This window comes from Onychostruthus taczanowskii, unplaced genomic scaffold (genome assembly GCF_017590055.1).
Source record: "Onychostruthus taczanowskii isolate IOZ18803 unplaced genomic scaffold, ASM1759005v1 scaffold8, whole genome shotgun sequence".
Lineage (NCBI taxonomy): Eukaryota > Metazoa > Chordata > Aves > Passeriformes > Passeridae > Onychostruthus > Onychostruthus taczanowskii.
Window position 1 is genome coordinate 10,494,844 of NW_024505892.1, and position 16,340 is coordinate 10,511,183.

The window sequence follows — 16,340 nt, forward strand, 5'->3', positions numbered from 1 at the left end:
TCATTTCCATCTTTGCGTTTCAAATAAGCTGCTCTGAGGAGCTCATCGGCAACCCAGTACACCTTGCCCTGCAAAGGGAGGCCAGCCCTGTCCCCAGCGCCCCATCCAGCTCCTGCAGCCAGACACACGGAATGTGCATCAGGTAAGGTGCTCCTGCCACAGCAGACACAGGCCACTCGTGCCGGCGTGAATTAAAGTACATGCTAGAGTGGTTATGGTGGAAATGCCATGTAACGCCTCATAACTGACCTGTTCCTGCCCAAATACAGAGGTTTTTCCATCCTTCACGTTCAATACCCAGGCTCAATCCAAATAAGTTCCTGCAAACACATCTATTTGAATTATTTTAGTAAGACAGACAACTACTCTTGTGCAAAACTTTTTAATAAAAAGAGAAAGGGTTCTCTGTAACAAAAATCAGGTACAATGCTAATAATAAAATTTAAAACTTTTCCAAGATTTCAATAAACCAGATGTGAATTTCTGACAAAGACTATGTCTCAAGTTTAGAAACTCTTATTCTTACACCTGAAAACACAGCCAACACATCTGTCAATTATGTCTTCTTAATTATAAACCCTACTTTTCTGTTGGGAGATTTACTGGTTCATTATCAAGTCTTAACATGTAGCATCCATGATGAAGCTGTGAATAATACAAAATAGTGTTGCTAGAATGCTTAGATTCCTATAGAACCTTTCACATTTCATAGCTTTAACAGTTTTCCTTCCAACTCATGAACTAACATTAACAGTTATGTTCCCCTATATATATATATAAAAACTCAGCTTAAAAAAAACCCTCTCTCTTTCAGGTGACATAAAAAAAAATCCATGAAGCCCACAGTTTCGCTTTAGAAATGATACTTGAAAAATACCTTTACAGGGAAAAATAAAAATTCAGGGTTTACCTTTCCCTGTGTTTTTATGTGCATGTGTAAAATGTACATCACTTTTCAGCAAAGATTTTGCCCTTAGTGACCACTTTCCTGCTTGTCAAAAACAAGCAGGCAGCAGGGAGGAAATGGCATGTAAGCTTGCTCAGTTACCCATCCTGGAGCATCAAGTGACAGCTGTCAGAATGTGAAGTACCTCACTTCTTCCACAGCACCAGGAGCAAGCTGAGGCCTCTCCCACACATGCCAACAACAGACCAGCGAGTAGCGTTAAGAGTTAAACTGACATTTCCCAGTAGTTCAAGCTGGTCAATACTTCAAAGGGATACCACAGTCACTTCATGCAAAAAGTTGTCTGTTCACATAAACAGCCTCTGCATCAGTACCGTATACCAGGCATGGTCCTAGGACGTCTAAACTATTCACAGACAAAGTCTGATTTGGAATCAGGTTGGTGATTTCCATGCGGTCTTTGGTCGGATCATTGCTCAGCCAGGCACTTACTACAGACTGGTTAATGGTACTGTGGGAAAGATAGGCAGTGCTTCTTCCTCCTGAAAGAAGGAAGACAAAGAAGTAAGTTTCAATTTTGTTTATATATTCTCACAATTTAGAGAAACACCGTAGATATGGGTCAGACATAATGGAAATATAATTTTGCATTTAAGTCAGTTTTCAGAGTAGTTGAGATGTCATTTATTTGGTAAATTAAGGAAAAATTAACTTAAAAAAATCAAGTACTTGGAATAATTACAAAAATTATCTACCAGCTCTACCCTCAGTTAAGACAAATACATCAAAACAGCTATTAACTCATCTCACTGGACAGTGTAAGTACCTTCAAGTTTCTCTAGCCAGGCACTAAAGCAAGGGTACAAGAACACAAGTCTGTTTATAGTGTCTTGCTCTATTTGGGATTTTCAGCTTTGCTTCAGGAACACTTTTTCCTACTGCTCCTCTTCCCCGCTTTCCAACAAGTGATATACCCATATTTGACATTTTTTTCCACATAACACTTTACATTCGAATTGAAGTCTCACACTGTAAGAACCATCATTCAGCATAAGATTAGCAGGTGTCAGAAGTGATGTAAGGGATTTATGCTTCATATACTTGAAAACATGCAGAATCCAACTTGAATTAGTAATCCTATAATTTCCAGAGATAAAACTTAACTTTGAATGACAACTTTGAGGCCAAAGGCAGTAGGTGACATCTGAAAGTTTCCCCACTGTTGTCTAATGTGGCAAGCACTTAGCAGTCTTTGTGATTAGAATGTGAAAATAAATGCTTACATTAAAAGTCAGTATCATAACTTTAAGATCCTGCCACCATACAAAAGGATCCAGTTTCATTTATTGAAAGTTCCAATTATTGCCCTGAATTGTAAATTCATAATTCTACTATCTCATTAACCTATCAATTATTTTTGTATTCTAAGTTAGTGTAAGTCCCTCAGAGACTCAATAATGTCAGTCTGGCTGCCTCTGTTTCTTTTCTACATATAGATGATTTTTAAGTGAATAAATACAGTCTATCTTTGAAATCATAGATGTGCCCCTTCACACATTGGTCAGATGGTAGCAGATTAAAAAACCCCAAACCAGACCATGAGAAACCCTGCACAACTGTTTGCCATATAAGTAGTTTTCCTCAAGTGCTTATCCAGGAAAAGTGCTTATCTAAGTTTGCTTTCTAAGAAAAAAAAGCTGCTTTTAATTTTCTGCATTGTGTTATTAATTGGGTCATGTGAGAACATTGACTGTAATGATGTTACCAACTGACAAATTCAGTGCAGATGGACTTAAAACATCCTTACCTTGATGAAGAAAAGATGGTTTTTCAGATACGTTTGTGGAAGTATCCCAGTGCCAAAGAGATCCATCTTCAGAACACGTGAATAAATGATCAGGGTCAGATGGATGGAAGTGAACTTCCCACACTGGAAGTATCGAACAAAATAATTTCAGAACAAGTCTCAAGCACTTTGATCAAAGCATTTGGATAGCATGATATAGACATGTATTTACAAGAACTCATGCCTCCATCAAAACCTTTTATTTTTAATTATGTGTGGGTAGGAAGACCAAAGCCCCATCCTAAGTTATATACTTTAGTTTTCCCTCTGCTGGCAGGGGGAAAGGGGGGAAAGAAGAAAGTAAAAAAAAAAAAAAGACCCTATTTTGTTGCATTTTCAGTACTGTGAAAACTGTTGAAGTCTTATCTGAATTCAGGCAACCTGCATGTCATCTTCTCTGCTGTTAAGTTTAAATCCACACATAGCATGCATTTCTTCTCAGGACACAAATTATTTTGTGTCTAAATACCACAACTACAGAAGACATTTAAGTCAGTAAAATGTAATATCAAGAAATATTTTCACTCCTTTAATTTAAATGTAGCATCAAATCACAGAATTTTCAGCATAAAATTAATTGCTGTCTTGTTCATGTGGTTGCCAGGAAAGTGAGCTATTTCAGCACTGTGGAGACACCAAATGAATGTTGAGTCTCCCCTTCTTTCTCATGTTTCCAAGTTTGTTAAAGTAAAGCAGAATGCAGATACTATCTGTCTAACACTTCACCAGCTTCCATGACTGTTTATACACCTACCCTGCTAGAAACATAACTATTCTGATCAAATGCATCTAACAGCTCATTAAAGAATTGCTCCACTAAGTCTACTTTTAGGTTAGATAGAGTTCACTTTTATCTCAAAGCAGTCTCCTATACAGAGAAGGAAGCCACATTTTCCAGATGAAAACATGGAGCAGTAGTAGATATCCTGGGAAGAGTATAAAGATGAAGGCTAGGGATACAGAGTGAGGAAGGCCAAGGAGAAGCTGGATGAACCTGGCAAGGGATAAAAAGAACAATAGGAAGGGCTTCTACAGGTATGTCAGCGAGAAAAGGAAGGCCCAAGAAGGTGTATGCCCCCCAATAATCAATGCTGGAAACTGGTAATACTGGACAGGGACAAGGCTGAGCTACTCAACAACTTTCTCACGTCAGTCTTCAATGGCAACCTCTGTTCCCATACCTCTCCAGTGGGTGGGATGCAAGACAGGGTCTGGGGAAGAAAAGTCCTTCCCACTGTACAAGAAGCTCAGGTTCATGACCACCTAAGTAACCTGAATGTACACAAATCTGTGAGATGCTTCCCAGAATCCTGAAGGAACTGGATGATGTAGTTACCAAGCCACTCTCCATGTCTGAAAGGCTATGGCAGTCAGGGGAAGTACTAGGGGACTGGAAAAAGGGAAAGATGGGCAAAACCCCATGGTTAAAAAGAGTAGAAAGGAAGACCCTGAGACCTACCAACCTGTCAGCCTCAGCTCTGGTCCTGGGAAAAGCATGGAACAAATCCTCCTGGAAGGTATACTAAAACACATGAAGGACCAGGGCTTGTAGTGACAGGACAAAGGGAAATGGCTTTAAACTGACAGTAAGTTTAGATTAGGTTATTAGGAAGAAATTCTTTACTGTGTGGGCGGTGAGGCACTGGAACAGATTTTCCAGAGAAGTTGTGAATGCCTCATCCCTGGAAATGTTCAAGGCTAGGTTGCATGGGCCTCTGAGCAACCTGGTCACGTGGAAAGTGCACCTAACACTTGGCAGGGGAGGCTGGAAGTAAATAAGCTTTAAGGTCTCTGCTAACCCAAACCATTCTGTGATTCAATTAAATAGCAAGTATGTAATTGTTTTCTACCACAGTTACAACAACTTATTTTTACAGTAATCAGAAACTTCTCTAAAATGCCACCTTCTTCTCCCCACTCCATTTAAGATACTTACTTTCTGCTTCATGAGCATTTAGCAGGGACACTGGCATAGCACCCTGCCTGATGTCCCATATACTCAGCATTCCATCCTGGCCCCCTGTAGCCACAATATGCTGCTGATTGGGATGCCTATCCACACAGTGCAGTGGAACTCTGTCACCTGCCCTGCAAAGAGGAAAAAACAAAACAAACAAATAACCCAAACACAAATTTTTTATTTAGCTTCTATTTTCCCCTTCTTAATCCCTAATTCAGCATCAGAAGCATTGACAAGTGAGGTACCACTATTTACAGGACCTTCAGTTCCTGTAACATCTGACCACCCCAGGCTGAAGGCACATGACATCTACTGGAAACCAGAGGTATGGCAATAATATGAAGCTACAATCGGGTTCCGTGCCCTATGGAACATCTACATAGCATCTGACAGTTTTACAGGAGTGAGAAGCTATGCAGGCAAATAATACTCTACATGTACCTATAATAATAATATTATTCTGATGCATGATAAAATTATAGTTTTAATATATACTAAGAGTTAAGAAGGGAGACCAGGCACTAACAAAATCAGGTACCTAAATCACAGTCTAGGAACAGCAATGGGGATTATTACACAGACAACAACAGGATTGAAATTTAGCCCATTTTCTTTTCTCACAGTACCTTGTAAGGCACAAAGTTACCATTCAAATACATTCCAAATGCCAGAAACCTTACATTAGGCCTGTGGAGAAAAGCAAATACAAACAGGTAAAGAGTTTGGGGTTGAGGATTGAAAGGTTTTTTTCTCAAAAAAGAGAGTTGTACAGGTATAATAGTCCTTCAAAAGTTAAATCATAAAATGGACCTACTAAGCACAATGCTGAGTTACAACAGTGGTTCAGCCATTAAGCAGTCTGCCTTTTGCTTATTTAAGTACCAAAGTTAAAATCCTTAAAAAAAAAATCAGTAATTTACCATCTTGTTGTTAGGAAGCTACTAGGAAAGATTTGAATCAGATTATTATATAAAGTAGCACATGCTTTTCAGTAAATAAGTAAAAAAGTGGAGGTCTTACAAAGAAAATATTTGAGATGGCTCATTTCTTTGCTGTCTGAGGTCCCATATTTTTAACTGTCCAATTGAGTTTACTGTCAAGATCTCAGTTGTGCGAAGGAAAGTCACTGCATGGAGTGTACTGCTGTCTGCGTTGTCTGCAAGAGATAAGGAAAGTATTCAGGTAAACCTGTGGAATGCTAGTCTCCATTTAAATGCAAAAAAGTAACTTTTAATAGAGAACAGAACACAGCCGCTTAGACATGTGCATAACTTCTGAAGTTTCAGGGTCAGAGACCCTCTAGTATCTGCAAATACCCTGTGAAAAAGGAGCCCTTCCTTGCTTACTATATGATACACTACTGAGACCAATCTGTAAGTAGATCTATTAAATTAGCTCTGGTGATTACAAAACTACTCGTTGATTTGTAAATATTTTGAAAATATTTATTTTGGTAGTTCCTGGAAGAGGAATTAATTCAGCCAGGTTTATGGTTCTCAAAAGTTTTCTTTATATGGCCGGCAGCTATGGAGCTTTTCATAATGGAGTTCTAAACACAAGGAACAGTAACTCTGGCTGACAACATTAAGCAGTTTCATACAGAAACACTTAATTCACCAACTTTTAGACCTTTTCTGAACTACCAATGTGGTATCAAGTTAAACCCAAATTATGTTGTGCTTGTTAATAACTAAATAGCAAGGCCCTTTTTTTCAGGTCCTTTTCTCCAGTTCCTCTTTTTATCACAGTAATTTAAAATGTCAAACAATTCACAGCTTTGAGGTGAAACTTTTAAGGCCTTCTGAAAAAACAGATACTATTTTCTTGTATTTTATTTCTACTATATATAAACTTTTCATCTTGATTATTAAGGGGTAACTTTGTTAAGTCTACTTTCACCTCAAGTATTTTAAATTCTTTGTGTAAGCCCATATTGAAAATATAGGCAAATTATTACCTTTCTGCATAAGATGGAAACATTTTCTGATATCAGACAAAAAAGTTACCCTGATGCCTCGTTACTGATATTTGAATGACTTTTCTGCCTACTGTTTAAATGAAAGCAGAGGGAAAGAAAAAACTCACTAAAACATCATTATAATGAAATACTGGATTTTTGAATACTGAGGTTTTAGAGGATTTAAAGTTTCATGACAGACTAACACTAAGTGGTTTAGCAATGATACACCTTTATGGCCCCAAAAGACTTTTACATAATCTCTAACTTCAGAGATTTTTCTTCCTACCTTAACTGACTACAAACCTATGCACTTCATACTGTACTATTAAATCCACTAAACAATAACAAAAATACCAAGGCATTCATTTGCAACTATTTGCTACAAGAGTTCTATCTTCATGTTAAGGATTCACCTTAGTGCTGAAAATGGGAAATATCAAGGTGTCATTGAATTGGGAACCAGTAAAACAGATTGCTTACACCATGGAACTCCATTCTGAAGAACCTGAGAGCATCTTCCAAGATGTTCTCTCTCCTCCCTCTCCAACTTTTACTGTAAAACCATGAACTTAGAAAAATACCTAGATGAATATATAGAAATATATCTGAAATATGCTTCGTGTATTTGAATTCTGAAGGGATATAGGAATAATCTCGAACAGACATGTTCAACTTGGAATACTAAAATCAATACTCAACTAACTTCTTCATTTTGTTATAGTAAGCTGAAAACCAAACAAGCCCCTCCAATCTAGACTAATTTAAAACACCAGGTATTTCACATACCTATAGTTCTTACTGCATCTTTTTGGTCAGCTCTGAAGAGATTTATTCTGCCATCTTCTCCAACGGTGACAATTTCTGGGTTGTTGCAGACGACTCCTGTACAGGCTGCTCCACCACAAGATGTGTCTTGATCCACGTGATAATGAGCTTTCTCCCACTGGTGGTCAGCAGATAACGTCTAAGTAGTAACCAGACATGAAATTATGGTCATAAATAATGAACATGATAGAACAAAGCTTCCAGAATACTCATGAAACCAGAAACAAGCTCCAGAAAAGCCACACTATTTCATGGGAATGAAAGCCTCCTAAAAAAAACATGAATCAAGAGATCCAACTTTTCATCAACTCTTAAGCACACAACCCTTCTACAAACAATTATTTCTTCTCTGAACCACCGTGTTCACATGACCGAGCAATTACAAATAACACTACAGACTGTAAAATGTCTTTCACTAGGCTGATGTCTTCAATAGTTCCCCAGGACAGGGGAAAGGAACTGATGCCCTCAGAAAATAAAAGGTCAGATTCAGAACTTGATTGCAAGGAACTTAGTTTATTTTGGGTACCACACCAAATTATTAACTGATATTCACCTTCACTGTGTCATTGTAAACATATATAAAAAGGTAATTATGCATTTATTTCCAGTGATTTATAACCAAAGCAAAAGGCTACAGAGTTTACATATCTTCCTTCACATGACACTCATGAGAATTCATTCATAATTTGTTAGAATTGAAAAAGAAGCCACTTAATTCAAGAATGCAAAAACTCTGATGAGACAGGCAGAAGTCCATTAATATCTACAACCCCAAAACACTCTAATGTCTTAAAGAATGTTTTCAATGAATGGGCTGTTTGGTTACAGATACAGATGAGGAGATACCTCAGACTGTCTCGCTCTGGAATCTAGTTTATGTAGCTTGTGTGTAAAACGCTATTTTCTTTCCTGATACATATCAAGTCAAAGCTTTTTTTAACAGACTTTAGAAAGAAATTAATTTTGGTATCCAGATGTTTTTTATACTAAGATCAAAGCAACCTGTATTACACACAATAGCATCTTAAAGGCAGTGCATGTCACATACCTGGTTATTTTGATGATGACGGAATATAGTTACAGTTCCTGTTGATGAGGCAACCACAATTCTCTCCTGATCCAAAAACTAGAGAGAGATAACAAGAATGCTATTAGCTAGTGTTAGTACCAAGGTGGTAATTTTGATTTTAGAGTAACCTAAATTATTGGTAGGTGGAGAGGAAAAAACCAAACCCACAAAAAACACAGCAATATTGATTGGTTTTGTCATTTTTGTTCATAAGAATTTTCTGGCTAATCTCAGCATTTTTACAGTTCACTCTCACTCAACTTCTCCTAAGTGACAAGCCCTTAAAAATACGGATCTATTTAACACAGCTATTTTACCTGCATATCCATAACATCACCATTGTGCTGGATGTCACACAGCAAATGAGGTTCTCCGTGATATTCACCATTAAGGCCCGCATTTCCAAGGTCGCCAGCAGACCAAATGGAGATCCTGTTATCCTGAACGGAAACGATACCACATTTACTCGAAAACGCTTTTGAAAGTACTTAGCAATAATACTCAATAATAAGCCTCAATACTCAATAATACTTAGCAATAAGCCTCAGCCGGTGAAAGCAATAGGCTGCGGGCTGCGCACCGCTCCTGAGGCAGCCGCCGCCGGCCGGAGGGAAGCGCTTGCCCAGGGGGATAACGCTGCCGTGCGCCGGGGCGGCCCCACGGCTTCCTCGGGGACGCGAGCAGGGCACGGTCAAGCCAAGGGCGGCACTGCCGAGCCGGGCAGCGCTCACGGCCGGCTCCGGCCCCGCTCCCCCGCACCAAGCGGCGGAGCGCACGGGACCGAGGTGGCGTGGGGTGCCGCCGCCACCCGCCCCGCGCTCCGGCGGGAAGGTCGCGCCGCGTCTCCGGTCCCGCCCGGCGGGTACCTCATTGTCCCAGGAGCCGGTGGCGAAGAGGTCGGGCGGCTGGAGCGCGGCGGCGGGCAGGGGCCGCCAGCGCGTCCGGCTGATCTTCTGCGACACGAACTTGGCGCTCACGTCCTCCATGGCCGCGCCCGCCTCGCGCCCGCTCCCGCCCGCCCCGCGCCCCGCGCGCTGATTGGCTGCGGCGCGGCGTTATGGCGCCCCGAAGAGGAGCTGGACGGCTGCGAGCCCGAGGCCGAGCGCGGCCCCGCCGCCGATTCGCTGCCCGGGACCCCTCCCGGGCCTCCGGACGGGCTCCGGCAGGACTCGCTGGAGCTCATCAGCCGCTACCTGCGGGAGGTGGCGGGAGAGGCGCAGCCCAGCGCTAAGAAGCTTTTTCCGGGGCTCCTGGGCGGGCCCGGCCGGCCCGGCGCGGCGGGGGATGCGGTGATGGAGAAGGCGCTGGAGACGCTGCGGAGGGTCGGGGACGGCGTCATGAGGAAACACGAGCTCGCCTTTCAAGGTGTGTGTGGGTGGGGTACTCCGGGAGGAGGGGGAGACCCCCCCGAGCCCCCCTTTGGGCCTGTCCCGGTGGCCGGAGGGGGTCGGGGCCGGGGGTGATGCCCTCGGGGTTGGGGTCTCGGCGGGGTCAGGGCTGGGGCGCGGCTTTGGCTCGGAAAGGGTTAAATGAAAGCGGTGGAGGCCCCGGCCCCGGCGTTTGTAGGAGGCGGTCCGCGCCTGCTGCCCGCGGTTACCGGGACGGGCCGGGGCGGCGCTGCGATCTGCCTGCCCCCTGCGAGCCGCTGCAGCGGCGCGAATCGGCCCGGCGTCGGTTGCAGGTCGGGTCCGGAGTGGAGGTAGCAGAGGAAGACGCGATGGTGCCGCTGTGCTCGGCCGGGCCGCGCCCACCGGAACGTTCTGTCCGTGTGTCAGCTTTGCCTGACATGCACCGACTCCTGTTTTCTCAAAATGAGTGACTTAAACAACGATTGAGCATTTCTGGTCTAAGATATGCTTTTAAGTATGCCCTGCTTTCACCTGGGGCAGTTAGTTTCTTCCGAGCAGCAGCCACAGCGCTGTGTTCCGGATTTGTGTGACAATAATGGTGACAGCACACTGGTGCGTTACTGGTTGCTGAGTGGCGCTTATCCCAAATCGAGATCTCTTCCGTCCTCGCTCTGCCGGTGAGCAGGTGGACGAGAAGCCAGGAGGGAGCATGGCCAGCACAGCTGACCCGAACTGGCCAGCGGGATATTCTATACCACAGAATATACACGCACTGTCTAACTGGGGGACATTGGCCAGGAGGGACCAATTACTGCCTAGGGACAGGCTATTTATCTTCTTTGATTTGAATTATTAAAGTTATTAAGAGATAAGTTGTTATTATCTCAACCCATGTTTTTTACATTTGTTTTATTCCAGTTGTCCTCCCCATTCCCCCTGGAGTGGGCTGGAGTGGGTTTGTGGGGCTTATGTGACCAAATGTTTGCCTGGCACTTGCTGGCTCGGGTTAAACCATGATAATGTACTTCCGAGTGATACTCTTATTGCTCTGACAGATTCCTACTTGTACAGAAATATTTTTTTTTTTTGTCCTAAATGGTATGTTAAATCAAAGAGGAGCACACATGTACTTCCTTTCTAGTATTTCACTTGAGACCTAAACAACTATTCAATAAAAGGTTCAGACGTTAGTTGTAAAACTAAAGGCTGACACAGTTGTGTTCTCAGTTGTCATTTCAGAGGATGAGACTATTGGTCCAGTCACTGCAGTCCAGTAAGGGACTTTCAGTAAGGGACAAAGATTTTTACACCTTCGTTTTCTGTTGAATTTTTTTCCAAAGCTGATGCAGCCAGGTCTCAGAGGTTCTGTCAGATGGACTTAACAGTGGCTTAGACAAATTTTCCACTGTGTTATTGCAGTTTTCCTGCTAAAGGCATCTGTCATATTTCCTCTCTACAGCATTTTTGAGTTCTTCACTATGTCTGCTATCCTGTTTTGTAATCCCTCAGGTGTGATACCAAACCAGTGATATTTTATGTGCATCTTTTGAGCTTTATTGAACTTTTTCTTCCATAATTACATTCAGCAGAATCCAACACTGAACATATTCCAAAAAAGCTGGATGCTATAGTAGTCTACCATACTGCAAACATACCTTAAAAAAAAATCTTTGTTGTATGTGGCAGTAGCATTGTTATTCTACAGTAGCAAATGCTTCCGTCACCCTCTATTAAGCTGCTCACAGCAGTTCTGCAAGTCACTGTTGACTCCAAGGACATTTTCAGCTAATTCTTATAACTTATGAGAAATATCAATAGGCAGCCTCAGAATACAGCTACCGACCAGACAGCTAAAAACTGAATAGAAAACACTTTGGGATTATTGAAAAGTTTTATTAGGCAAATATTTTTGTTGGTTAGTTTATGATTTCTGTGTGTATTATTTTACAATGTGCTTTTGGATGATTTCTTTCTTTGCTCAGGATTGCTTGTTCAAAAGCATTTGGGAAGCATTAATGGAAGTAAATTGGACATACAGGCTTATTTTCACTTAGAGAAAAAGAAGAGTCACAGTTTTTCTTCCCTGTCCTACATTTTTTAAAGAAAATGTTGGCAGCATGTTATGTGACGGAAGTGAGAGCTGTGACAGATTTAGGGCTGCTGTGTAAACCTTTAAATATATTCTCTGTGCTTGATCCCTATGAAAGATGTGTACTGTGTTAGTATATCATTTCAGTGTAATGGCAGATTTAAATAAACATATAAAAGGCAGAAATAAGCACCTGGAGAAAATACACCTAATCTAGTATTTCTGTGGTTTTCAAGAAGGATGTTAAGTCTAGATGAAGTTGACTCTAAGCCTTGGGTCCAGACATACCAGCTGAGACGACAAGGAGCATCTATGGATTACCCTTAAATATGGCTAAAGCTGGAGTGTGAGTGAAAGGGAAGAAAACTGAAAGCATGCCTGTCTCTGAGAGAAAGTAAGGGACCTGAGAACAAAGGCACTTACTAGATCAGTGATTGTACTAGGGCATGATAAAGCTAATTCTGAACTGGATTTACTTATAATCTGCTTTTCTCCAATCATCATTGAACAATATTTAAAGAAAGTTATTTGGAGATGCCAAAACAATGTCAACAGCTGGTAAGAGTTCCTGGAGCTGTGCCCAGTGCATTCTCTTGAACGAGGACATTTCCAGTGCAGTGTACTGCAGAGCAGATATATCAGCAGAGGGCCCAGCCCTGAGTGCAGTCATAAGCCTTGCCCTTGGCAGGGGCTCCCGTCTGGGCTGGGACACCCTGCTCTTGGCCTGAGCTGTGTTGCAGGAGGGCCTGTGCTCAGCCATGTTGCCCAGACTTGGTGGCTGGCTTGACTTGGGGCCTGACTTCACTTGATGGCAAAATCATTTCTGTCCCCAGCCCTGCTCTGCTTGCTTTGCTTAGATGCTGTGGGATGGTGTGTCATCTGGAAGGTCTCATCTGGAAAGCTGACCTGCCTTCATGAAGGGGTCCCAGTTCTGGTGCTCCCTAATGGGGAAAGTCACTGCTGTGACTGAGTCCTTGTCACCTCATCTTGGAGTGCAGAGCTGGTAAAACATGGATGCGGAGTGCAAAATAATGTAAACTTCTGAAATGGTAATACAAAAGGAAGGTACACATCAAACTGGCTTGAGCTTATGGGAAAAGAAATGAGATGAAGGAGAGTGATTAAGTTAAAAAACAGAATGGAGTCAAGAAGAGGAGGGAGTGTAGGTGTAAAAGCCAATTAGCGTAGGGTTTGGGACATAACTGCGGAAATGTACAGCAGGAACATTTCACAAGGAAATTTCTGCTTGTGGTATGCAGAAGCAGATGGGAGCAGACAGTGATGAGCAATTTTTCAAATTCTTTCTAAATTCAAAGAATTAAAAAAAAATCTAATGGGCTTATGTGGTGGGAGGGAAGGAATGACACAGAAATAGTAGCTTGGAGGGGTTTATATCTAAATGTATGTAAGTACAGCTAGAGGATTGGGATGTGGGTGAATGTGCAGCAAAGGAAGAAGAGATTATGTGCTTACAGTTAGTGGGATCTTCGTGTCAGAGCAATCATATGGTGGCCCACTCTGGCTGCTGGCATTCCTGTGCCTTTTCTCTAAGAGGACCATCCATGCCACAGCTCCCTGGAGAGTCTAGGGCAATGGCTCTACATGTGGAAAATGGAGGTGCCTGCAACTGACAGTGGGCATCCAGGGACCAAGGTGCTCACACTGATTTGGATAGGTGAGGGGCCATAGGATACAGAAATCCTGAGTATTAGTGCAAATTGAGAAGTTCCACGTGAATAATGATGCCCAGAAAACAATTTTTTTTATTAATTATGCTCATATTTTTCAGTAGTATAGAATGTCTATGTTGCTTTCAGTTTAGTCTCAATGGATGTGCTCCTGATAGGTTTTTAAAATGTACTCATGGCCTGGGATTGTGGAACTGAAAGAGTTAGGGATCCCTACATTTGTTTACTGCACAAATGAGTGCATCCTGCCACTATTGGTGCATGTTAGTTTCCCAGGACCCTTTGAGGCAACTTGGCTTGTCTTAGAGCTCCTGGAAGCCTGCCAAGCCAAGTGCTGTTTCCTTCACACATGCCTGCTATCCATCCAAGACACCCCAGATATTGTTAAGGAAGGCCCACACTTGTTTTCATTCTCTGAATACTCATGTCAAGAACATGGTAGTAGGTACACTCAGTCAGAAAGCGACTGGGCAAGACTACAAACTCCTAAGAGAGAAATGGGGGCTTGCTCTTGGTGCTCCGTGACGAGCCTAAGCCTAATTCAAGGTGGTCCTGGTAAGCAGCATCAGCTTGTATGTCAATGGTTTCTCTTGTGGTTTTGGTCTCCCAAGGGGGTAAGTATCCCTGGAATGCTTTTAAACATGGGCCAGCTCTTTTCTTGGCAGCAACCTCTCTATGTGAGAGCAATGCAGTTTGCTTGCATCTGACAAAAGAAAATGTCTTTTGCGTTTAAAACAATTAAGTATTTCTGTGCTGTACTTTTACAATGTCTGTTTGTTCTCTGTACTTGCTGCTCTTTGGGAATTCCTCTAACTCCATGGCTTCTTTCCTTCTCTCTCAGCCCACTGGGTGTATCAGGGAGACCTTTTATATTCTGGGGCAGGCTGGGAGCCTCACACGGACTGCAGTTGCCAGATCATGCTTGGGAGAAGTTAGATGGAGAGCACAGAAGGACGCAGTAGGTCTGTCTCCAGGATTAAAAGAACCAGATGAGAAGTCTATGGATGGGATCTGGTATATGCATTGAGCAACTGTCAGATTTGCCCTGGACTGACTGCCAAGTAGAGAAGCAGATTGCCACCTTCACCTCTTCACCTGAACCAGCAATGATTGCATGAAACAGATGTGTTGTGTGAAGCTGGAACAGGTTCAACACAGGTTCAACACCAGCCAGGATGGGCTCTCTCACAGAAGATATAATCTGTGTAATCTCCCATGGTGGTATCTTAGGTTGTGTCCTTGTTTCAGAAATGCTTTTAAGAAACAATATAATACTTGAAATTATATCTGCTAGATGACACCTTATTTCCCCCAATGTTTATACAATATACTATTGGTAGTGCCAACCTATCCATAGTTAAGTATCATTGTTCTCACGTTTTAAAAGCCAAGGACTGAGAACCCTGCTGGCTGGTACCATGTAGATTAAATACCTGTGCCAGTGTGCCTGGTTAGGAAAGGAAGTGCTGCAAAACTATCCCCAGAAGCCCATTTGCAGGGACAAGAAGGCAGCACAAACGCAGAAGTCACAGCACTGACAGTGGGTTCCCAAAATTGCAAAGATGGTATATGCTTTCCCTTTAAACAATTGAAACGGGTATAAATAACAGGTGGCAAATGAATATTGGCGGCAAAATTAATAATAAAGGAGTTTCAGAGCAGAGAGAAATACTACATGATTCTAGGAAGTGAATTATCGGGTTTTCCTCATTGTTACAGCTGCGGGAGGATCCGAAGGTGCTACTTTTCCCTTAAGATTGCTACTTCATCATGGGCCTAATGCTGGGACAGAATTAAGGCCCATCGGCATGTACTAAATTCTGAGCTATTGTCCTGGACACCTCTTAAAAGGAATTTTAACCTGTAACTTTGTCCTGCGTCACCGGCATTGCACCGGTAGATGCTCCTGTGAAACATCGGTACTTTGGCGGCCTTTAGCCAATGTACGGCCGTGCCAACTCTCCACATCCTTCCACCCGCTCCCATTCTCGCGTTGTTTCCCGGCTGCGGGTCGCACCCGCCCCGGCCCGTCCGCACCGCGCCCTGCCGGGAACACGCACGGGACACGCAGCTCCCTCGCCACCTGACCAATGGCAGCCTCCAACGCGTAGGCCTGGCCCGCGCGCGCTGGGTGCGGCCAATAGGCGCGCCCCATGCAAAACACCGCGCCGGGAGACGCCGCTAATTGGCTCCGTCGCAAGGGCGGCGGGTCGCGCGCTGGTCCGGGGCCCGGAGCTGGCGGCGCAGCTGCTGTGATGGGGCTCGCCTGCCCCGACAGCGCCTTCTCCGGTACCCGGCGTGTACCGACTCGTGTCACGGGAGTGGCTAAGGCCGGGGCAGCGGGGAAAGTGCGTGCGCACCGAGGTGCCGTTTCGCTATTTCATTCATTAACAGAGCTCCTAAGTTCACACACCCGCGTCCCCCAGATACGTCCCGCCCCGCCACCGTTTCTGAGGGGAGGGCAGGACTGGGGTCTCGCCGCCAGCGCGGGATCCACGGCCCCGGCAACAAAACGCGCGGGCCGGGAGCAGCCGCTGTGCATCCCCGCCCCGGCGTGCGAGGAGCTCCCCACGCGCGCCCCTGGGCGCGGTGGGCGCGCATGCGCGCGGCGGGGGGGGTCACCGCGCCGGCCGGCGGAGCGGCG

At 43.7% G+C, this 16,340-nt stretch overlaps 1 protein-coding gene across 1 annotated transcript; it reads right to left on the reverse strand.

Annotated features, from left to right (window-relative positions):
• Positions 1 to 368: 368 nt before the first annotated feature.
• On the reverse strand, positions 369 to 9,593 carry NUP43 (nucleoporin 43). The gene is made up of 8 exons (XM_041423665.1): positions 9,437 to 9,593; positions 8,888 to 9,010; positions 8,550 to 8,627; positions 7,460 to 7,637; positions 5,734 to 5,869; positions 4,690 to 4,841; positions 2,715 to 2,837; positions 369 to 1,449 (listed from the first exon to the last, which is right to left on the reverse strand). Exons 1-8 carry the CDS (start codon positions 9,554 to 9,556, stop codon positions 1,235 to 1,237), a joined length of 1,125 nt encoding a protein of 374 aa, XP_041279599.1. The 5' UTR covers positions 9,557 to 9,593; the 3' UTR covers positions 369 to 1,234.
• Between the last annotated feature and the right edge of the window lie 6,747 nt (positions 9,594 to 16,340).

What these genes read in the sequence shown, in the direction of transcription:
- NUP43 (XM_041423665.1), bottom strand. Translation starts at nt 9,556, where the DNA reads ATGGAGGACGTGAGCGCCAAGTTCGTGTCGCAGAAGATCAGCCGGACG. An exon ending in CCGGCTCCTGGGACAATGAG is followed by an intron (nt 9,011 to 9,436) that starts GTACCCGCCGGG and finishes GTTTCCGTTCAG; the next exon opens with GATAACAGGATCTCCATTTG. An exon ending in AAATGCTCATGAAGCAGAAA is followed by an intron (nt 2,838 to 4,689) that starts GTAAGTATCTTA and finishes CGATACTTCCAG; the next exon opens with TGTGGGAAGTTCACTTCCAT.